Here is a 23,551-nt window from a genome sequence, read left to right as displayed (position 1 = left end):
CTTTTTTTGCAAAGAATCCTCGTTAAACTGAAGAGCAAATGTTGGTCGTATAACCACTTCGAGCGCAAAAAAATTTTGTCGTTGCACAAAGTAGAAACTCTATCCACTGTCTGCACGGAGTGGTAAATACGAGCAACTATATTTTTGCGCTCTGCGATTTCCAACGCAATGAAACGCGTCAAGTTACAAGTGCGATCGCGATTTTGTTGCCCGTATGTCGCATGTTTAATAAGCGCAGCGACGCTCTTTTCATTTTTTAGCTCGTGGATGCGCGAAGCGTAGAAATGAGTTATTGTTATAGCTTTGGTTGCGGGGATACGGTGCTTTTTAAAAACATTGATTGCGCATAATCATAATCGAAAAAGTTCTGGAGAGAAAGCTAAATGAGAGAGCAACGAAAAGTAGCCACTTTGAACTTTAAAGACATTGTAACCCAAGAGAATGAATTTCCGTGTGTAGACGAAATCAGTGTATTCTTCGTTTGCAATAGACGTCATAGCCGCCATGTTGGAAGAATTTGACAAAAGATTTTTCAATGAATTCTTTTGTTATATCTTCCAACATGGCAGACATCCCTTTTGTTATTGTGCTCTCTTGGGATTGATTGCAAACCAAGAATACCGTACTTAATTTCCTCAGAATTTGGGCCTAGAGCGGAAGAGCGCTGAGAACATTTCAGTTCCGGTGCTTTTCAAGAAGCTTGACTTCCGGTCACTTTTGAATGACTCCATTTTTCAATAGATTTCAATACTTTATTATCATAACTCTATCCAAATTTTACAGTAAATAGCAAATAATTCTGCCTGCTATCAAATTTATCTTGAAAGAAACTGAATGTTGGTACGCATTTCTGAATATAATGCCAAAACGAAACTTCAAATTATTGATTGTTAATCTTCAATCCTAACATTCATAATCCAACTTAAAACTAAAACTAATCCGTAGTTTGGAGGAAATATCTATTATCTTAAAATTTATTTGTCTGATTTTGGATGCAATGCTTTTCTTCTTGGAATCTTTTGAAAACTGATTTTTTTAGATGATGTGTCCATGTATAAATGTTAAATATAAGAAACAAAGAAATCATACTCAAGAGAAATACACATGGTCTGTGAAAAAGCATTAGATCCAAGGTACTCGTCTCACTATCATGGTATTAGACTTGGTACCGGCCCCTCTTTTTAAATATTCCACAGGAAAACGATGTCCTGCTGTACAGAAGTTTGAAGGCAAGAATACACTGAACAAACTACGGAGACCAATTTGAATAATTATTGTTCTGGACTGACTAGCGACTGACAAGCCTCGTGTTTACGTGGAAACATAAAAGCGTTTCCACGTGTATGAGAGGCTAGTCAGTTGCTAATCAGTGGAGAACAATAGAGGTTTTGCACAACCACGTGACGGCAGCCATGTTAGATGACAGGAAAAATACAATCGTTTTACATAAGAAAGAACTCAATTCCCGAGAGCAAAGGGATTTTATTGTTCTGCCATCTAACCACAAGCAGTCCAAGCTGTATTATGCGCAAAACCTCTATAGTTATTCAAATTGGTCACAATATTTCGATTAGGTGTATAAGATGTGTACCAAATTTCAAAGAGTGTGAACAGATGTATTGACCTTGTACTGCCTTTCTGCAGTGGCACCTTAAGATCTACTCTTGATTAGCTTTAACGGTTGGGTATTTTTTCCCCTCATAATTAATATTCATATCTTCAGATCTTGCTCTCTTGTGTGTCGTCAATATTACTGATGTCAATTCTGTTCTTCTGCTGCTCAGTCAGTTGGATTTTTCGGAAACTTTCATAGTGGATAGAATTGGTGACTTCTTTCAAGTCTTGCATATGTGTCCTAACAAGTAAAAATAAATGATATCATAGTTCATTAATAATAATATAGCTCAATACATGCATGCAGTATGCATGCTCTGATTGGTCGAGAACTGTGCTTTATTAGTGAATTAAACACAGTTGCTGACAATGTTTTGTTTATATTTAATAAAACAAAATGAATCATCTAAAAGAAGAGCATTCTCTGGCTTCCTTGTAAATATTCTGTGAAATAAAAGATGAGTTAATTAGGATACATTCTCTTACCTAATAAGCATATCCCTCAGCTGTGAGAACTCACAATGATTTTTGTTTTCAACTGTAAATAAGAAGATGTGTATGTTATATTTTAAAGAGAGAGCTGCATTTCTTGCAATTGCTCTAAAATATTTACATTGTTTATATTTTCTTCCAGTACAGTTAATCCTAAAAATTATGCATTTTGATTTGCTGTGCAAATGGGCAGCATATTCTATCTCTGGCTGTGGACCAGCATCTTGGGATAGCAGATTGCTAAGCAATGAAAAAAATGCAAAACAAGATAAAAAGTAAAAGTGAAAAAAAGTTATTTATCCTAAAGTTGATCCAGATAGGGAAGAACTGTGCCCCCTTGAAAATGTACCATAGCTGTTAGTATAATCAAGACCTCTGCACTGGCATTAAGTTTTTCTTATCCGGACCTCCTGAGGGGTAAATAACCTTTATATAATCTAAGATAGACCTTCAAATCACCATGGATTTGGTGACCATCATTCAAAAGTGCAGGCAGGACTGAGGCGGCCACAAGATAAAATATACTCCAATTACACGTCCATTTATGCCATCACTGTCTTTATAAAAATATTATACCATACATGTACAGTACCTTGCAATGATTCGCCACCCTGGTCTATATCTTTTTATTAAACAATTTCACAAATACCAGTTTAACTAATCAAAGCATTAACATTTACATTAGCATTATTCCTTACCCTCTATGAGACCCCATTTAGTCTTCCTTCCAAGCACTGATTTGCCAGATACAGTTACAAAACGATCACTTCCAACCACAGCAAATGGTAACTGATCCTAAACAAGTAGCAATAGTAATGGGTATCAAAAACCTGAGCAATGTTTAAGCTAGAGGGTGGCTACTTCAAACATAATTATTATTAGCTACTTTAGCCACCCTACAAATCTACAAACTATGTTATTTTGTCCATCTTTTCTTTTCATTTTGTAAAAACATACAGGTGTATTTAACATTTTTATAATTTATTAATATGATATCATGTGTGATTAAAATCAAAGCTGAAGTTGAAGCCATGATAACAACTTGCTTTTATTAATTACTTTAAACCAGTTCAAAATGCAGTAACTGCACTGAGTAATGAAGATGATCATGACGTTAGGTCTCTCCCTTAATTCAAGCGTTTTTCACCGGGTTCTCTGGTTTTCCTCCCTCCACAAAACACAATAAGCTAAATCCCATTCAAAGTTAGAGCTAAGCCATGCCCTGACTTTGATCAGCACAGCATTCTTTTCAGGATCCAATAAAATTTGATGGTCTTTTTAAGGTTTGAAGGTAATGAAGGTAATGATGATGACAGGTGATGATGAGGGTGATGATGATGAGAATGATGGATGATGATTGAATCAATATCCCTACCCTTATCCTAGAGTTAACTCTAAGTTCTTCTTCATCCAAGTCATCTCGTTTCACCATGGGGTAGATGTTTATCTTGTTGGCTTCAATATCATCACGTATCTAAAATGGAACAAATTATGATTAAATAAAACAACATATAGGTAAGACATGCAAATGGATAAAAAAAAACCCTACTCCTTAATTATTGGATCAACAACACAATGCTCCTTTGCCATTGGATAGAACAATGCTATTTTCTAATTGGCTGTAAGAGTACCCTTTTCTTATTATTAAGCGCCACCCATTTAGCTCAGTTGGAAAGAGGATCAGTTTGTTGTGCGGGAGAACATGGTTCAAACCTTGGCCAGACCAACACTCAGGGTCTTAAAATAACTGAGGAGAAGGGTGCTGCCTTTGTAATTATATCTGCAAATGGTTAGCCCTTCACATGGCTTGGATGACCATGTTAATGGTGGTCCCGTCCCTAATCAACTAGAGGAATTAATAGAGGACCCCAAGATTATCTTTTGAATTACTGTCAAGTGTCTGTCTAACACAAAAAATAAATTTATTTAATTATTATTTATTGATTTAGTTATTGGGTTAGACAATACTCTTTTCCCCACAGGGTCAAATAAATTTTAAGCCCTTATTGGATGAAATCATGAATTAAAAGAAAATAATATCAAATTCAACCTACTCTTCTTCTGAATGCCTCTCTTTCTTCTAGAGTTAAGTTATCTGCCTTAGCTATTACTGGTACAATGTTGACACACTTGTCTAATCTCTTCATGAATTCCACATCTATTGGTCGTAACCTGTGTCCAGTTGGTGCAATGAAGTACAGGCAGCAGTGGACTCTTGTGTCAGGTATGCGGGACTTGCGGCTGATGCTTGTTTCTTCTTCTAAGTATTTGTCGTATTGGTCATTTATGTATTCTAATATGGGGTCCCAGCTAATCATGAAGAAGAAAATATATATCGTTGTACTCCAGAAGTTTTATTCAAGCATTAATTTATTTTTCAAAAAATTATCTTGATGTTCTTTAGATTTATTTTTGTTTTTAATCTATTCTTCCTCTCATCTAATCCTTCCTCCCCTTCCTCCCCTTCCTCCCCTTCCTCCCTCTTCATTCATTATTCATTCATTCATTCATTCATTCAGTTGATCCATTTTTTCCCCTGACTATCCATGTTATTCTAATGTATTTTAGAATTTTAATAACTCTTAGTTGTTATGATTTTAAACTTTTATTAAATTAACTGGAATATTTAAACCAATTTCATGAGTAATGTCATGTTATGTATAAATATGTATGTCAAAAAAATGTATTGATCAATAAAATAGTAATTTTCTAAATTATAATTTTTAATTCTATTATTGAGAATGTTATAGAAAATGTAAAGCGTTGTTGAACGTCTGGATATTGATGCTATATAAAATACCATATTATTATTCCTTCTATCCAACATTTTCATACATATTTCTTCCCTTCTCTACTTAATTATAAAAATCACTTAGCTTAACATAAACCCAAATTTATTTTATGTTGAGCATGCAGAGAGTGATAACCTGTACTCAGTCTCCCAAGCAAGATGCTCATGACTTAAGCACTAGATGCCAGATTGAATTGGAATTTAAATTTTGTAGAGGAACAATATTATAAAATTAATATTATTGACTAACCATTTGTCATTATTGATTTGATCTCCAAACCCAGGCGTATCAGTCAAGGTCAACTTCAGCCTAACACCTTTCTCTTCAATAACTGTAAAAAATATATAACACTTGTACGTTAGACACCGTTCACCACCAGGGAATTGACAAGTATCTTCACCGAAACCTTACCATGACTGACAGACTTGACATCAACTGTCTTAGGGATGGTAGTTGGTATCCCTGTTGCGGATGGACGGCTGAGCTTGCTCTTGAACAGTGTGTTTACCATGGTAGACTTTCCTAACCCTGAGGCACCTGATCATTGATGAAAATATTGAAACATTGTTGATTAGAATTAAGTTACCAAATAATTTCTTATTCAGTCCAAAATCTTTCAAAATATTTTTTATTTCAGTCTTTTGATCAACAGTCATTGAAATATTGCATCACACTCATATGATAATGGTATGATAATAATAATTTATATATGCATAAAAAAACCATTAAAAAAGACTCATTCTCATAACTGACACAGGTGAAAGCCTTAAAAGTAATACTCGTCTGAAATAATCATGCATTAAAAATTCAAAAACAAGTGTAAATTTTAATGTAAATGCATATTGCAGCAACAAGAAAAAGTTTCCATTCCTTGCCTTTGTATTTGTGATTGGGTTGCCGTAATTCATCATAGTAATTTTACTTGCGCTTGCATTTGTTCGTGTGGACCAGGACTTAGTATTTCAAATTTACTGGTATGTTGAAGAATTTAAGTGTGGTATCAAAACTCAAAATCATCAGTACTTACCAACAACCATCAAGTTAAATTCAAATCCTCGTTTGAGTGACTTCTTCCTAATTTGTTCTTGTACTGTATCAAAACCCACATACCCATCCAGGGGTGTTTTGAGTTTCCCCCAGTGTGTCATTGCCTGCATGGTTTCCATCATGATATCTATAAAATTCTGGTATGACAACAACCCTAAAAGCACATATGACAGCAGGGCTTAGAATGATGGCCGATGTTAATGATGACAAATTATGGTTTTCCAGCTTTGCGAATGAATTAAATGATAATAAGAACGGATGCAACATGTTTGTACCAAAGTTTGTGATATTTCATACAATTTCTTCATTTCATTCTAATCACCATACCTTTTTCCGCTTTGCTTTCAGCTTTGCTAGTGATAGTATCTTTTTCATTGTCACTCAACTGAGCGCCAAGTAGCTGTACAGCCAAGGTAGAAATAGTTGCAACATCTACAAATCCTGTTTCTTCTACATCTGCAAACTTGAAAACCTTGGACAGGGCTAAAAAAAAAGGAATTAGGTGAGTATACTCTAGTGTATTTTGCTACTGTTTTCATTGCTAATCGATAAGTGAGACAACAGTTGAGACAAAATTGAGCAATAGACTTAACTGTCAATCAAAGTGTTCGGTACCTTTACATACTATGTTTGACATCACTGAATTGCCTGATTTCCCTGTTGCAACTGTTGTCTCAATCACCACATAGCAATGAAAATAGTGGTAAGAACGTAAACATTGTTTTATTGTCCAGTAAATTGTAATATAAGGAATAGCACAGGAGCACACTAAAGCTTCTTGCAATGAAGTAGAAGGGTCCCTAAGTTATTCCAAACTCAGTCTATTCAGAACATTCATCTATAGAATTTAAATTTGAAACTGGAGAATCCTTCCTTCTGTTTGATTGCAAAACATCTTATAAAATGTATTTAGAAACAAATCTTTTTCAAAAAGGCTAGTTCAAGGAAGTAATCCATACCCTGCATGAAAAAAGGGTAAGAATGTACTTGTACAACCCACCAGTTTATTACCTATAATTCCCATTCATGGTATACTTTGGTATAAATTATAGTACAATACATTATATACTGGAATAATGATGAATACAGGAAAAACTCAGAAAAATCAATTAAGATTAAGGGTACAATATGATTTTTCCACATCTTATTCAGAAAAATACCAGGATGAAAACTAATAATAATAATTATTGAACAATGAATGGTGAAGTAGAATGAATGAATGAATCCTACTACACCGAACACGCCTAATTTACTACTACAAAGAAAATCTAGTCAATGCTGAATTTCTCTTATATATTTCCATTTATTCCAATCTAGCTAGATTTCCTTGAAACATAAAAATACAGAAAAGATACAGTAAAAAACCTTTTAGAACTGAAAGCATGTGCTACTCTAGAAGTACTTGGCTCTACAAATATGTTTAAGAGCAACCTCAAGAATCTGACAAAGGACTACAATTTCAAATCTAGAATTCTAACTCTAAAACAGAATAAGAATAAAATATATCATAACCGATTTGCTTTTTTATACCTTCTTCATTAATGTCCATGATTTTTATATCAATTTGGTTTGAATCTTCAGAGAAAGGTTGAAGAGAATGATGGTTTACTCTACTCACTGACAGAAGCAAAGGAAATGCCCACAAACAAAGAATGTGAATGCTTGTGCTATTCACTCTTCAACCATAATCAATTCAAAGGCAACAGCTGTGTGTTTCTGGCCACACCCAGACTCTTTATGCTAATCATTACATTAAACTTGAATGACAACTATCATTCAAATCTTAATCCATATTAGTAGGCTTATTTATAGGAGAACCCCTAAAGCTTTATCAGACAATTAGATAATGGAAACTGTCTGGTTCATCATGATTTTTTTTTTTTTTTTTTTTTTTTGATTTTCCACAACCGTACTATAACATTTTCATCTTAAAAGCATACAATATATGACCCATGTATTATATATTTAAAAGCGTAAAATCTTATCAATCTTTAGCTTATTTATGATTAACAAGACAACATTGAAGATATTTCCTTTTAACTTGACGGATGGGTTTTACCGGAAATGCCTTAAAATGTTGTCAGAGGAAGCAAAGTTTTGGTTTGTGATCAAGTTTCGGAAAATTCCTTTATTTGAAAACCTAAATATGTACTATTTAAGAAAACCTATAGAATATTGTACGAATATTGCAGTGATTTTGAACAACAAGGAACGGGGTAATTAATTGGGGTAATTAAATCAGAAAGAAAAGCTATCGTAGAGAGAGTTACAAAAGGACCGTAAAAAACACAGACGAGTTTTGAAAGCTGGTATCGGCCATCAACCATGAGGCGAAGCATTAAAATCAAATAAAAAAGTAGTAACAAAAAGTCAACGAGGCTAAACGAACATGCAGTTCAGCCTTCATTTAAGCCGAGTAGATAAACGCCAAAGGATTTAATTTTATATTTCTGTACGTTTAAAAATTTCAAAACACCCAACGAATAAGCCCGTAGCTGTCAAGTGAGTTAACACCAAAATACGAGGCCAAATATCTTACCGTCTCGTTGAGCTCCGGTCAGCATGAAGCGCTAAAATAAAAGTACAAATATAAATTGTTATATATGTTAAATTAGGAATATAAATGTAATCAAATGGAAGCGGAAGAGATCGGAGTTTGAGTCACACTCTCCTCACCTTGTCAGCCATCTTGACTGTCCTCCTATGAGCCCGTGGTCTTCGGGAAGTAGGTCAGTGGTCATCCTATGAATTTTTCCCAAATTTCAATTTTCTAGTATTTCATTATTCAATGATCAGCCCAGAGGTTGTTTCAGGGTATTTGATTTAAAAAATTGAGTAATGCGTTTTAAAAGATACTTAATCTGTTGGATTTCAAGCCCTTGCCATCCAACACATTTGGCCCCATACAAATCAAATAAACTTATAATCGATTCATGTCATTATGAGCTGAAACTTCTTACTAGTATTGAGGCGCTCTTTTCATTTTTGTTGTTTATTTTGAGCAACTTCTTGGTTTAAGAGGAGGATAGATCATTAAACCTCCCTTCCCTAAAAAGCTGAGTTCATGAATATATAGGTAACATAAAATACACCATTTTAAAGAATGTTTAGAACTTTATTGCCTTAATAATTCAAATATATGAGCTTTTTACAAAGGCCTTCATACACTCCTCCATCTGGAATAACAAAGCTTTGTGCATTTTCTTTATTATCGTTCAATTCAAATAAATTAGAATTACTTTCTTGAAGTGAATTTAAAGACCAGATTGCAACATGTCGAGATTTGGGTTGCCTCGCTAGTAAATATATAGTAGAATGTATCATATTGTTTAACAAAAATCTTTGTATCTCAGCTCCTGGTTTCTCAATAACATGTATTGTTGATACATTTTGATCAAAATCAACATTGATGTTTGATCCCTTAAGCTCCAAGCAGTTAACAGCGCTTCCATCAACTGCACATAGAAATCCTGTATAGAAAAAATATTAAACTGAATCAAAATATATAACAAAAGAGAATAATTAAATAATCATTGGCTTGTTATAATATTTCATGATATAGCCACAGTATAATATGAGTTCTAGCTGGTTGGCCCAATTTTGAAGTGTTGATTTTTACAGAGAGAAGAACTGGAAATTACAGAGAAACCCCTTAAATAACCAATTCTTCATTTGCATGTTACATCATCATGGCCATGTTGGTACCATTTAACAAAAGATTTCTCATTAGCATCCATTGTTAACGATACCACAATGGCCGCCATGTTTTTGTCTTTAATTAACTCTCTTGGGAATGCTTGCAACCCATCAATGATAGCACACAAGTATCACATGCACTCCACCAATCCTTTTCAAATTATCTTATAAGAGAAATGGTCAATACTTTTCTATGTGTTTTGCTGCATGTGAATCATATGTTTCCAAAATTCAATGGACTCATTCAAATGATGAACCTTTTCTTAAAATTGAGTCATAAAGTTGATATATTACCTGTCAGTAATGCCCAATGAGATTTGCGTCCTTTCAATAAGCAAGGTTCATGATTGGGAGCAGCATCATAAGGAACCAACAGAGGATTACCACGAAGCAAATGGTCTATTATTCTTTGAATATCATCAAAACTATTCTCTGTCACTAAAGTTTTGAGATCATAAAACTTGTGTGCCAGTGTAGCTAAATTTCTTGCTGAAAACATCTCTCCTTCACTCGTAAAGGAAAGACTTTTAGCAAGGTTGACAATTGCTGTTAGTTCAGATTCATCATTATCATCATCATCATAACGGAGTGTGTTTTTTGAGTAATCAAGATGACTCCTTTTGTCACCTTCCCTTGAAATTCTGGCCATTTCTGCAGCCATACTTAGTGCTACAAGTCCACATCTGAAGAATAAAGAAAATTAATAGTGTCATCATCATCATAGGTAACGACAAAAACCACAGGCAACCCACTCTAAATAAAAGGAGTAAACAAAAAAAAAAAGGTTTTCATAGAGAAACGTCTCGCTGTCTTTTCGACAAGAAACGATTCAGCTAGAATAAGCAGTTTATTTCCTTACCTAGGAGCGCTTCCTTGTAGTTTTGGTCTAACATCAACGTTGAACAAGACCCAGTGATCGTGGGCGATGCCTTCATGTTTTGTAGACTCGAGAGACTGGACTACAATTTTTTTACATTGTTCTTCGATTCCTTTAATCCGCGAGCTTTCTTCGTTTTCTGCAATCATCAATTCTCTTTTTGTTTTAATGTCTTGTTTTGTTGGAGGTGGAGGCACTGCAGGTTCGGGAATTGCTGACATTTTTATTCATTCATTCACACATCAGTCCATCGTGGTCGGCCATATTGAAAATTGACAATGACACAGCAATCCCAACACTCAAGGAGCCAGTTTGCTAATTTGTGGAAGGGTAGGGTAGGGAAGTTAAGTCTATGGACCGTCTAATTCAAATCAGGTCATGGCTAATCCCAGATAAATCTAAAGAATTTTGTTTTCTAAACGGTGTAATTTAACCAAGATCAGTGGCCTGACTAGATCCAAGTTGTGTTCACACTTCTCAAATGACATTGCCATAACTGACTCAGTATACTATTAAAAGAGTTAAAAATCAATTGAAAATGATTAATATTTAATCTCAGTTTTCAACTTAGTCATTGCGGTTTACGACGTGTATATTTTATTTTTTATCACCGCACTAAGAGAAATTAAGGATACACACATTCCCGGCTTTGTTCCCCTCTCCCACCCAATCTCACCCAACAATCATCATCATCATCATAACACTTGGGAACTACTCCCTGCTGTAGAGTCGAAGTATTGGTGCCAGTGATTTTACAACTACGAACCTGGAAAATAGGTTCTAAATATTTTTTTAATAGATTCTAGAGGTTCTTTTCAGTCGTACTATGATTATCATGCATCATCTTGTCATTTGACAGCTAAGAATTACATCGTTAAGTAATCAAGGTCACATTATAGGATGATTTGACTGATTCACGGCGGGAAACATGAACCTATTATCATGAAACAAAATCACTCCGTCTTGAAAAATTTCGCGGCAAAATTATCATACACGGTACTGTGCAGAAGTCCATAACTAGTTATGTGACTAGTGTGGTATGACCATCAAAGACTTGGCCGACATTCATTGCAATTTAAAGCAGCTGGATTCTTCGCCCTGGCCCGCCTTTATTGACCCTTTTTGACTTCAGAATATTATCTCAACTTTAACTCGTCGAATTCTTGGTTTTCGTGTACATTTTTACATTTTCACCATACTGCACTTGTCATTTACTGTAAAGGTCTTTAAAAACAGTTTTATAAAGTTGCATGTCCAATCTCTTCACCAAACAAACTATCGACTACTGTTTAACGAATCACTATCAGTTTATTGCTACTTGAATGTAAATATGACATGTTTATGAAAACTGATCACAGAGCAAGATATGGCATGTGAATATTAATAAAATGAACAAAAACCTACAAATTTGAAGAATGTAGCCATACCGTTATTAGAGTCCATTGCCGTAAGTTGTTTTTAAGATGCATTTAACCTCCATAACATTCGTACATTCAGACCCCTTTCCATCAGAAAGTCTTGATGTAATTTAATTCGGTCGCGACATGTCAGACAGTCCGTAATAGGCATTAGCAAAGCAGCTTTACGTTTTGTCACGCATTGCAGAGCATTCAAGAGGTTTCCCGTCATTATTGTGAGTAAGGACTTAATATAAAGAATTTAAAACATTTGGGCAAAGAATAATCTTGTTTGAAACAACAAGAAGACACACTGAGAAGAGATTTTTTGGATATTTGCATCGTCAGTACAACTCTAAGTCAAGGTAGGTCGAGTATTGTTGTTTTAAAAGTGAGAACTAGATTGAAAATCGATGGAATGGGTACATGTTGATTTAGTTGCGTGATTGTAAAGAATGGCTCTTTGAAAAGTAACTTTTAAAGGTGTCGAAAGTGTGCGAAACTATTTAACCAGAACACTTAGGACGCCAGAAAATCTTTTAAATTTGATATTGATTTCAGATGAAGGAAGTGACCTTTGAGGAATGAGTTAGTTGTTGACTTCAAAATGCATTCCGCTATTCAACTACGAGCTGAAATATAATTTTAAGACAAACGATTGAAACATTAATAGTCATCGATCGTCGATCATTCAATAAAGATTTATCTAATTGGTTGCAAATCCGATTTCTTTGTCGATACTGTAAAGACACGAGATTCAACTCCACAAAGATATAGAATTTAATTAAACAGCTTGAAGTATTGAGAGTTAAAAATCCTACAAAATCTTGTTTATTTAAGGATTACTCGCGTGCATAAATCTATTACTTGCAATTTGTTCAATTAATTGTATGTTCGTTTGTCACGCAGGTTTCTTTCTTGTGAAGAGCTCAAACTGAACAATCTCCCGGTTTAAAGAATTGAGTAAAAAAGGCTTTGAAATCCGTACAAGTTAGGGAACGAATTTTATTGACAGAGCATCGAAAGTGCAGGACGGGAGTGAGCATATATATGACCTGGATGAGAACGAGTGCACGACTTCCTCATGAATTAATCCCTGACGTAACAGTTATGGACTATTAAAGCTGGACGGGAAACAAGACTAATCTAAGTGATTTATATCAAGGAAAATCAAGAAATTTTCAGTATTTCTGACTTGATTTCAAGAGTGGTTACACAAAAGTTACAAAACCGTCACAAACACCTAGAAAGTTGGATGATGAAATTTGAATTGTAACAGCTTAATCCGCTGTCTTTGATAGTACATACACGACATGGAAACATTGAAAGCTTTGGTTCATCGTGACCGAGGACGAACCGACGACGGCCAATGGCTCCTAGTTAATGCAGAATCGGAAAGTACTTCTGGTGAAGAGGTTTTTTTAGCAGCGACAGAAAATTCCTTGAGGCCTCGGACACATTTGGTGGAACCGAGGGCAAAGAGACAGCCCTCTCGAAAGACAAGTTCAACTTCGTCCGAGGGAATTCCGAAGTCAAACGAAGATTCTACCAACAGAACGGAAAAAGTTACGAACGTCAGACTAATGCCACGTTTGACTACAAGGAGAAATGCTATTTGTGATGTGATAGAAAGAGATACGTTTTCGGGTTCCAGGAGTTTGAGAAAGGAAAGAGAAGACTTACTTCGGTGCATAACACTTGGGAACTACTCCCTGTTGTAGAGTCGAAGTATTTGTGCCAGTAATTTTACAACTACGAACCTGGAAAATAGGTTCTAAATATTTTTTTAATAGATTCTAGAGGTTCTTTTCAGTCGTACTAATAATGAAAGAAAACAGTATCACTACGTTGACCTTAAAGTCGTGGGCATCAGTGTCTTCTTTAGGCGATCAGTGGTGCTGATGTTGCAGTACATGATCTAATCTTCAAAATATCTAAAATCTAACGGATTCACCACTCCGAGCACGGAAAGCCTAACTCATTTTGCAACCGACTTGATGAGGCTAACGATAGATCGAATTATAATTTAGAAGCTAATTTTTATTTCCGGGAAGGAGGAGAGACGAGCGCTCTCGCCGATACGCCACCCTTTCTTACTTTGAATTCACTGACAAGTTTGAGCCACGAAGCCTTATATGTCATTTAAAACATGATTCGTTATATTCATTGCATAACAGAAGAGGCATATACTAGTAAGGTTACACAATTTACTCCCCTATGATCGTTCCAAATTTGATCGCCTATATAACTAAATTGAAAGTATGCTTGGAATCCCCTTCGAAAAACGTCTGGAAACGCCCATTAAAAGAAAACCCATAACTAGGCAAGCTTATTGGATGAAAGCCGATCCTGAAAGCCAATGAGGATCAGCAACCACACCTTTTCTAGGACTAAAAATAGACCCCTTGCATGTGACGTCAATGCAGTTCGATCTGGAGGACAAAACGAAAGAATTCCAATATCCTGAGAATTGTAACCTATCGTTTTGTCCCCAGATTGAGCTGCATTCCTAAGTCCTGCAAGGGGTGTATAGAACAAAATTACATGCATTTATATGTATTATTAATCTTCCTAGTTTAATTAAGGAAAATCTATGGATAAATTTCAACCTCACAACGTACAACTCAGACGTCTAAGCCAGTTCCAAACCATACTGTATCGTGTATACAACATAGGATTACTTTTGATAAGAAATTTAACAAACATCTTATAATCTAATGTTGTTTACCATCTCAAGAAAGATCTAAATTTCAACCCAACTTTTACATGATTGTGATCGACATTGAATTGTTTCTGATAGTTTACTTATCATAATCATATTCTAATAATTGATACTGGATTGTATATCTTATAAAAAGTGGCTAGTTCTCTAGTTATGCAAAGACCAGACTTCTTAAAATCGTGGTACATGACACGGTCAAGGTAAAGAAGGGCGACGTACTAGAAGTATCTGTCTATCCAATCAAAATGCTTGTACACATGTCTGTACTTTTTAGGATGTTAGCTGTAACAATAGATTTTTTCTCATGTTTAGCCTCGAATTCGAGCCCTTCAGAATGAGGTTACCCTGGTTTTTTAAACCAATTTTAGAAAATTCATGAAGGAAGCACAATAGGAATCATGACCATGAAGGTGATTTTATATCTGATATAGATTCGTCTTCATTTGCATAAACTTTAACTTGGATTTTCTCTATCAAACTTGGTTCATTTCGTAAAGTATTCAGTACAATATGAAAACATACATCATCAGTTTTCTAAGCCGTTTAACAAACTCGCAGATCGTGTTTTATCGGGTCTAAAACCACTCGGCTGCGCCTCGTGTTTTATACCCGATAAAACATTCCTGCTCGTTTATTAAACATTACGTACATAAAAACCCTGTTGCGAAATGTGCGCATAATTTATCGTTTAGCTCTAGTATATCTCAAACCACAAGGCATCTAATCTACTAAGAGTAAAGTTGATTATATTAATCGTTATTTGGAAGTGTAAAGTGTAAATAATTATGATTTACATACAAACTTGCGTAATTTAAATCATTTGTATTATAGACTAGAAAAATATATAAAGTTGAAAAATCAAAAGTAAAAAGTTAAAAACAAAAGTTTGAAAATTAATCCTTGTGTGACCATAACTCTCCGTATAAACTGCGCACGAGACAAAAGTAACTATAGCTCAATTTTTTCGTACCTAGAGCCCATGCTCCTCTTTGTTCTGGAGTCGGCCGAGAGGGCCCTGGGGACGAGGTTGAGAAACTTGCTCTTCTTTCATTGCTGACCCAGAGGAACGTGGGCTCTAGGTACGAATTAGTCCCTCCATCTTTCGCAGGGGGGGAGGGAAGGGAGGGTGTTAGCACGATAAGCTTTTCTACAATGGCTAATCACGTTCCTAATCAATTTTACAAACAAATTGATTAAAAACAATCGATAACTCTAAATATATATAATAGTCTGCATTTATATAGCACAAATTAGCATTAAAATGTTGAAAGGTAGGCGCTTCACAATTAAAATGATAAGTAAAAGTAAAATTTGAAGCGTAAAAATATTGAATAACGGCTGCTCTTAAAAGTAACAACTAAAAAACATATCCCCTATGCTGACGTTCCAAAATATTTTCAAGCATTAATTCACAAATTCAGCTTGCAGGATTTCCATTTTTCTTTAAGTTTATTCACTTCTTTTTACAGTTGTTAGTCGCGGACTAATGGACCTACCAGTCTAGGACTTTCGCCATCACTTCACTAGAATCGAATCAGTCAGTCATATTTGTGGCATTCTGTGTGTGTTTTATAGGCAACTGTTGATGAAATCTAAACAGTAACTACAAACTCATTAACAACAAATGACACTCGCCGAAAAAAACAAAAAAATAAAATGCTGTTTTAAGAGTTACAATCCTAGATCTCTCGATAGGTGCTTAAAAATCTCGAGTCCAATTGCTTTTTAAGAAAACTTTTTGTTAAAAATGAGGACAAAAACGAGTAATTTTCATCCAAGTTGTAGGGAAAAACTCATTGAAATTTCCCATTATTTGCTTTCTTCTCAACCGTAAACCTGTATAAACAAAAAATCACTTTTGGTAATTTTAGTGTCTTAAGTTCTGTCAACTCAACTGGCCTCGTTGAATCAGATGTTTTATTGTTTCGAAAAATCAAAAGAGAAAGCCATCAAAGTGTCATGCTTGTGATTGGCCTATTTAGTAAGAGTGACAGTCGAGTCCATTTTTCGCCTCAGTTTTCTTTAGCTTTTTCTGATTTTAAGAAATTTAATTTTGCGATTTGAGTTCCTCGTTGGACTCGACGATGCAGAAAAGCAACGGGATTAACGTTAAGACCGCTATTCTCCTGGGTGCTCTCTTCTGTGCATGTAAGTAGTAAAACTTCTCGATATTAGCGATCAAACTTAATCGTTTAAAGTCTTAGTATTGCGTATCAAATGACGAGTACTTTTTAATATATCTTTATCGACAGTTCAAAAGTTTCGTATAGTTCAAAATATCTAGTATTTTCTCCTTTTACTTAAGAAAAACATTTCATTTTCACCGTCTAGCGTTATTCATCAACATCTTACTGAGAAGGACTGTTGTGATTTTAAAATCATGATAACAGAACAATGTATATTCATATATATAATAATTAATACTAGTTTAATGGATCGAATATAGAGTAAAAAGCCTAGTGAAATGAAGCGTTTACTCGATATAACACTTCCTTCGCCTGATTCATACGTAGGTCGATATTTTCGATTCGCTCTTTTGTCGAATCTGGATAAATAATAATATATTGCTCAGCCATTAGACTATCAGACGAATAATTAGCTCCTGGGCCAATTTAACTGTAATTTTTTGTTCTTTTTTCTTTTTTTTTTCTTTCTTTCTTTCTTTCTTTCTTTATTGCTTGAAAAATTAAATTGTAGTATACTGATTGTCGTAACTAACAGAAAATAATGAAAAAACATGTATTTTTTCAATCCTATGATTCAGCATCTATTGTCACTTGCCAAAAGAAATTGAATAGAAATAAATATCATACATTGCCTTTTTATTTATAAAATTTATTAGGGAAAAATTTGGGTTGTTTTTTTCTTTTCTTTTCAAGTCAGGATCATTGAGTGTCGGAGCTAAGTAAAAGCAAGAGAATATTCTCTTGGTAAAAGGTCGTAAAAGGAGTAAAAAGAAAGAAACATATCCTCAAAAATATTTAAAGAACATGCGTAAAGGTAAATTACGAGCCTTGCATGAAACGACTGAAGAAAAGAGCCAATGAGCCTTTCACAACTTCAAGTCGCTTAAAAATCTTTGAAAAGAAAAGGAAAAAATATATTTCTGAAATTATAAGATATTATTGAGAACTGAAATTAGATCTGAGATTTAGTAGAAAATCCAATTCAAATTTACGAGGAAATTTAATATTTATTTGATTTAGCCCGTCAAATTTACTTTGCAATTAGTTCTCGAAGGAGCTGATAAATTAAATGATCCAAACCATCGGTAGTTCATGTATTTTCATGTTTTTTAGTCATGATTATGTTAATAAACAAAATGATTTTTAACTTTAGAAGTGGTATGTTATTTTAGAGGTTGTATCTCATTTGCAATTCGTGACAGTCAAATATGGAATAAACTGAACTGAATTGAATTTCTCTAATATTAATTATCGTGTTAATTGTCTTGTTAGATGTTCCTGAAGCCTATTCTCAACCTAGTTTAATTGTTTAGCATGTTATAAAGAGTCTAACCCAGAAAACATACGTGATTGCATCGCTAGCCATCAAACGTTAGACTGACACGTCTATTTGAGGCTATTACCAGTATAGGGTCACACTACATTAGGCTGTGTTCATAAGATAATGTACATATGGCAGATGGGGGAGGGGGAGGGGGAGGGGGAGGGGGAGGGGGAGGGGGAGGGGGAGGGGGAGGGGGAAGGTCAAATCTTTGAATGACAAAGAAAATTTATTTTACTCTAGTTATCCTCGTCCTAGGTTTTTCCCTGTCAAAGACCGCTGGCGCTCCGGCGAACAAGGACTGTCTGTTACCGAAGGTTGTGGGTTCATGCCGAGCTGCCATACCTAGATTCTACTACAACTCCAATTCAGGAAAGTGCGAAGAGTTTACCTACGGTGGTTGCGATGGAAACGCGAATAATTTTCAAACAGAAGAGGAATGCAAAAAAGCATGTCATGCTGCCTGAGGTAAAGTTTGCTTATTGTCATAATAGACCTCTTTACCTTCGGATTTTTTTCCCATTTCAGACCAGAGTATCATTTTTTTAACGGTTGCACATGAATATGGATACAACTCACACAAAGAATCTCATTCTCAAGAGATTGACACGTGGTCTGGAATGGGAAAACATTGCACCACAACAAATAAGGAAAAATTCAATGACCACATTTACGGTGTATTATTGTACATGTACAACATTGATATGCTCACCTCATGAGGAGAACCTTGAGAATTTTGTTTGTTGAAGAAATAGAAAACACGCGCACGTGCTGTGTGCAGTGATAAAGCACGCGAACGAGGACGTGCAGTAGTGCAATCCCAATTCTCAGGAGATTGGAATACTTTTGTTTTGTCCCCCAGATCGAGCTAGTTTGACGTCACACGCAAGGGGCCTATTACTACGACGTACCGATCGAACAAAACTCTTTCAAAGTTGATCTCATTTGTTGTCACATTTGTTGTAACACATTCGTCTATATTCCTTGTAGGTCCATCTCAGGAGACATCAGAAAATCTAGATTACGAGGAGATCTGAATAAATGCAAAATGCTTGAAATAAATATTATGTCATCGTATATGAAGAGTTTGGTTTGGTTGAACTTGCATATTTATTAGTTCCTTGGTCTGCGCTAACTCACAGATCGAACCCTGAAACGACCACTGGGCTAGATCTAAGTCAGGGCACGGCTAACTCACAGAAACAACCTCTGGTCTGATCTAAGTCAGGGCATGGCTAACTCACAGATCAAACCCTGAAACAACCTCTGGGCTGATCAAATTCAGGGCACGGTTAATTCATCAAAGTAGAATATACCATGTTAGGTTCTGAGGAGGAAGGAAAACCCTTCGAATCAAGAGAGAGGCCTAACCGAAGTCTACTCTGAAGACCAATATTAGCGATACTGATACCGAGATCAGGTTCTGATATGTACAGATAACACTTAAAGTCGGTTTTTCTTAGATAACGAAAACTGTGCTGTCCGAACGGAATAATGAGTCATATAACGTGTTATGATAACTATTCTATCGAAATCTATTAGGCGATATTAGATATTAGCCGTTGACTTGTTTTGTTTGTAGTAGAGTGCTCGCACTAAACCCGTGAAACAAATTCTAATTTTTAGTACTGTGGTCGCTCAACTAGGTGTGTGAGCGATATCCAGAATCGCAGGAGAGCGAAAACACCGAATTATGGCATCAGTCTAATATAAAAACCGATTCACGTAAAACGCGAATGTTTTCCAGATTAAAGTATTTACAGCATATTTTTTTTCCTTTTGTGGAACCAGTTGTTTATATCAGTCACGGTTCTCACAGTTTTGTTTTGTTTTCCATATTTTTCCTCCGTTTTTCATGAAAACGAGTTGAAAAAAAGCTAAAACGTCTTCATTACCTACTTAACAACATGAATGTTTTCCTGACAAAAGATTTTTACAGCATATTTCTTTGTCGTTGTTGTTGTTTTCTCTCTCTCTCTCTCGGTCGCTTTATATCACTGCCACTTGTTTGTGAAAACCGCCAATTTTCTTTGTTTTCCATGTAAGATTTTCCTCTTTTTTACGTATTCTTTTTAACTGGACGGATATATCGAACGGGGAATATCGGCTGAAATCTGTGACGACATCTGTCCACTGACAGCGCATAAAGCTAGATGTTCACTCTCAGTTGTGTTTAACAGTGTTTAAACTGCCTGCATCAATATACATCATGACTTTCCTGAGAGAACTGCTCTTTGCTACGCTGGTAATAACGGCATGTGAGTATATACATATACAATATTTTTCTTTTATTAGAGTGCACGCACTAAAACCGTGAACATTAAATAGTACTAATTAGTACTATTTCATACAGAATCCTTTGTTTTCTATTGTTTAATTATCACTATTTAGTGCTAAAAATTAGTATTCGTTTCACGGATTTAGTGTGAGCACTCTAACAGTGAAGCGTAGTTAACTTAAGTAAAAAGTTGTTTGGTTTTGGTTTTAAAAAATTTTACGTCAAATTCGATTTTTGATTGCATTGCTGTTCGAATAGGATCCAAAAATGTCTGGGTTTTTTTTTTTTCGAATTTAGTTCCTACGATTAAATTCATGAATTTCTAAACTATAAAGTTCTCCTATTAATATGCAGCGATAAACTAATGAAAGTGGCACGGTTTGGGAAAGCTCAAAATGGTAAATTGGCTCTTCCTTTTCTCTGACATCCTAACGTCACACAACTATTTATTTCTCCCGCTTTTTTTTAACAAGAATAACTTATTTTTCTCGCGTTTATTTACATGACCCTACCTGAGAAAGACGGTTCACATGAAGGCAAGGTGCCCCTGGTGCTAGGGACAAGTCTTTTGTATTCTTTCCCCAGGGGACACCAAAAACAAGAGGTAGCCCTAGCAGTAGGATGACCCTACTTTATGAGAGACTGTTCACATAAAGGTAGGATGACCCTGGTGCTAGGGACGAGAGTCTTTTTGCTTCCCTTCCCCAAGGGACACCAAAAACGGGACGTAGTATCTACGCTAGCAGTAAGGTCACCGTCTTACGTAAAAGTCCTTTATTTAAATTATTAAGCTTTACTTTATTCTAAGTATTCTTATCCTAGGTCTGTACCTGACCGCTGGCTATCCAGCGAACGAAGGCTGTCTGTTACCGATGAAGGTGGGTCCATGCCGAGCCGCCTGGCCTAGCTACTACTACAACTCCAAGTCAGAAAAATGTGAAGAGTTTACCTACGGTGGTTGCGATGCAAACGCAAATAATTTTCAAACGGAAGAGGAATGCAAAAAGCATGTTTGTAAAATGCTGCCAGAGGTAATTTTTGCTTATTATACCTCGTTCATCTCAATCGTTCGTCTGTATTATCTTCTGAACACTCATGATTTGGTTAAGCCTTGTACCATCTGGATCACACATGCGCCTTTAAAATCCTTAGGCTTATTAGTGCAGGCCATGTCTAATTACGAAAAACCCGTCGAGAAAACCCTCGAATCAAAGGAGAGGAGACCACGTTTCAGTCTCATGCGCAAACGATAAACAAAGAAATAATACTCTAGGAAATGATACGTGGTGATAAAAGTGATAAAAAATAACAAAAACGTTCAATGCGCCTAAGGTACAGAGGTCTATTCACTGCCTTTTTGTCTATTTCTCGATCGTCACTCTAATACTGCAAATCAAACCTCTTTGAAATTGATTTCATTTTTGTCACACAAGTAACACTTACACTAGTTGTCTCTATATTCGTTCCTTGCAGGACGCCCGATCTGTCTCAGGAAACACCAGAAAGTGTAGATTAGGATTAATCGAATGAAAACCGAATAAATACAAAATAAAATAAAATAAATTGTCATTGTAAATATTTTTCAGTTTAGACTAAATTGCAACAAATCCTGGATTGGGTAGTAGTTCCAGAAAACGTCCATACTTCTACCGTTGAAATGCTGTTTCAAAGCGCCCTTAGCCAAAGCATTTCCACTCGACGAAAAAATGGATTTGTCATGTAGGCAAACATATAGACAAATATATGGGCAAATATCATATTTGACTAATAGTAGACAATATTTGCCCAATGACTGTATATGATATGTACCTACACATTTATCCCATGGGCACAGATGGCAAAGTCCGTATGGCCCAGTAAAATCCCAAACGGCAAATATATAGCAGATATCATATCATCCATACATTTACCCGGTAGTAAATGTGAATGCTCATTTGATATGTGCACGTATTTGCCCAGCCCGTATATGTGTTTTATGCCTTACGTATACCCTGTGTTTCCCCAGGCCGTATATGTGATTCATGCCTTACATATACCCTGTATTTTCCCAGGTCGTATATGTGATTCATGCCTTACATATACCCTGTATTTTCCCAGGCCGTATATGTGATTCATGCCTTACATATACCCTGTATTTTCCCAGGCCGTATATGTGATTTATGCCTTACATATACCCTGTGTTTGCCCAGGCCGTATATGTGATTAATGCCTTACATATACCCTGTCTTTGCCCAGGTCGTATATGTGATTCATGCCTTACATATACCCTGTGTTTCCCCAGGCCGTATATGTGATTTATGCCTTACATATACCCTGTATTTTCCCAGGCCGTATATGTGATTTATGCCTTACATATACCCTGTGTTTGCCCAGGCCGTATATGTGATTTATGCCTTACATATACCCTGTATTTGCCCAGGCCGTATATGTGATTCATGCCTTACATATACCCTGTATTTTCCAAGGTCGTATATGTGATTTATGCCTGACATATAACCTGTGTTTGCCCAGGCCGTATATGTGATTAATGCCTTACGTATACCCTGTCTTTGCCCAGGTCGTATATGTGATTAATGCCTTACATATACCCTGTATTTTTCCAGGCCGTATATGTGATTTATGCCTTACATATACCATGCGATATGCTCTGACCGTATATGTGATTAATGCCCCCTTAATGCCTTAGATGTACCAGCGCGTCTTAGCCATATTTGCTCAGTTGAATTATGCTCATCATATTTGCTAAATTTAACTATGTTATCAGTCTTCAGCTATTGTCACTTATGGCAGGCCAAAAAAAATAGAAACGATATATGCCGTGACAACCACCTCATACTTTAAACATAGCTAACCTATGTTAAGAAGCAGGAAAAAAGACATAAATCATACTGAAAAATTTTTATTGTGAATTTCCTTTTCTTGACGACTGATTAACTATGAACAATTTGTTAACTACAACTAATTGAAAATGCTAGTTCTGTAAATTAATTATAGGTGTTTGATTCATCTTGTGACAGAATTTGTGAAAGAAGATCATAATATATTTAGTTGTCAATCGATCTTTGGCTTATGTACGATTCTTTTTAGATATTCTGTAGTAGTACACTTCATTTATAACTGCAAAAATTT

The 23,551-nt window shown here is 35.5% G+C and overlaps 4 protein-coding genes and 1 long non-coding RNA gene across 6 annotated transcripts; 3 read left to right on the top strand and 2 right to left on the bottom strand.

Annotated features, from left to right (window-relative positions):
- Nucleotides 1-730: 730 nt before the first annotated feature.
- LOC116302183 (neuronal-specific septin-3) lies at nt 731-8,674 on the bottom strand. Of its 2 annotated transcripts, XM_031711407.2 has the most exons (11): nt 8,622-8,674; nt 8,485-8,515; nt 6,273-6,428; nt 5,926-6,099; nt 5,310-5,435; nt 5,148-5,229; nt 4,161-4,416; nt 3,482-3,580; nt 2,805-2,901; nt 2,101-2,152; nt 731-1,855 (listed from the first exon to the last, which is right to left on the bottom strand). In XM_031711407.2, the coding sequence occupies exons 1-11, from the start codon at nt 8,631-8,633 to the stop codon at nt 1,720-1,722; spliced, it is 1,221 nt and encodes a 406-aa protein (XP_031567267.1). In that variant the 5' UTR covers nt 8,634-8,674; the 3' UTR covers nt 731-1,719. The 2 variants fall into 2 exon arrangements, with proteins under 2 accessions (XP_031567267.1, XP_031567268.1); XM_031711408.2 differs by lacking the exons at nt 8,485-8,515; nt 8,622-8,674 and adding an exon at nt 7,476-7,629.
- Nucleotides 8,675-9,039: 365 nt separating this feature from the next.
- Nucleotides 9,040-11,066, bottom strand: LOC116302184 (actin maturation protease). The gene is made up of 3 exons (XM_031711412.2): nt 10,501-11,066; nt 9,936-10,324; nt 9,040-9,415 (listed from the first exon to the last, which is right to left on the bottom strand). The coding sequence occupies exons 1-3, from the start codon at nt 10,737-10,739 to the stop codon at nt 9,069-9,071; spliced, it is 975 nt and encodes a 324-aa protein (XP_031567272.1). The 5' UTR covers nt 10,740-11,066; the 3' UTR covers nt 9,040-9,068.
- Nucleotides 11,067-12,080: 1,014 nt separating this feature from the next.
- On the top strand, nt 12,081-15,521 carry LOC116302185 (uncharacterized). The gene is made up of 2 exons (XR_004197831.2): nt 12,081-12,280; nt 12,825-15,521. It is a non-coding gene; the product is annotated as an uncharacterized LOC116302185 (long non-coding RNA).
- Nucleotides 15,522-16,626: 1,105 nt separating this feature from the next.
- Nucleotides 16,627-19,221, top strand: LOC148910420 (PI-actitoxin-Axm2a-like). Its single transcript, XM_089031900.1, has 3 exons — nt 16,627-16,785; nt 18,388-18,612; nt 19,135-19,221. Exons 1-2 carry the CDS (start codon nt 16,722-16,724, stop codon nt 18,609-18,611), a joined length of 288 nt encoding a protein of 95 aa, XP_088888026.1. The 5' UTR covers nt 16,627-16,721; the 3' UTR covers nt 18,612; nt 19,135-19,221.
- A 1,022-nt stretch (nt 19,222-20,243) lies between these two features.
- On the top strand, nt 20,244-21,998 carry LOC116302195 (PI-actitoxin-Aeq3c). Its single transcript, XM_089031899.1, has 3 exons — nt 20,244-20,402; nt 21,245-21,453; nt 21,896-21,998. Exons 1-3 carry the CDS (start codon nt 20,354-20,356, stop codon nt 21,950-21,952), a joined length of 315 nt encoding a protein of 104 aa, XP_088888025.1. The 5' UTR covers nt 20,244-20,353; the 3' UTR covers nt 21,953-21,998.
- The last annotated feature ends 1,553 nt before the right edge of the window (nt 21,999-23,551 follow it).

Source organism: Actinia tenebrosa, unplaced genomic scaffold (assembly GCF_029948245.1).
Source record: "Actinia tenebrosa isolate PJP-AT-01 unplaced genomic scaffold, QUT_ActTen_1.0 PGA_scaffold17__23_contigs__length_9995812, whole genome shotgun sequence".
In the NCBI taxonomy this organism is placed as follows: Eukaryota; Metazoa; Cnidaria; class Anthozoa; order Actiniaria; family Actiniidae; genus Actinia; species Actinia tenebrosa.
The sequence above is the reverse complement of the archived record's forward strand: the minus strand, read 5'-3'. Positions and strand labels throughout refer to the sequence as shown.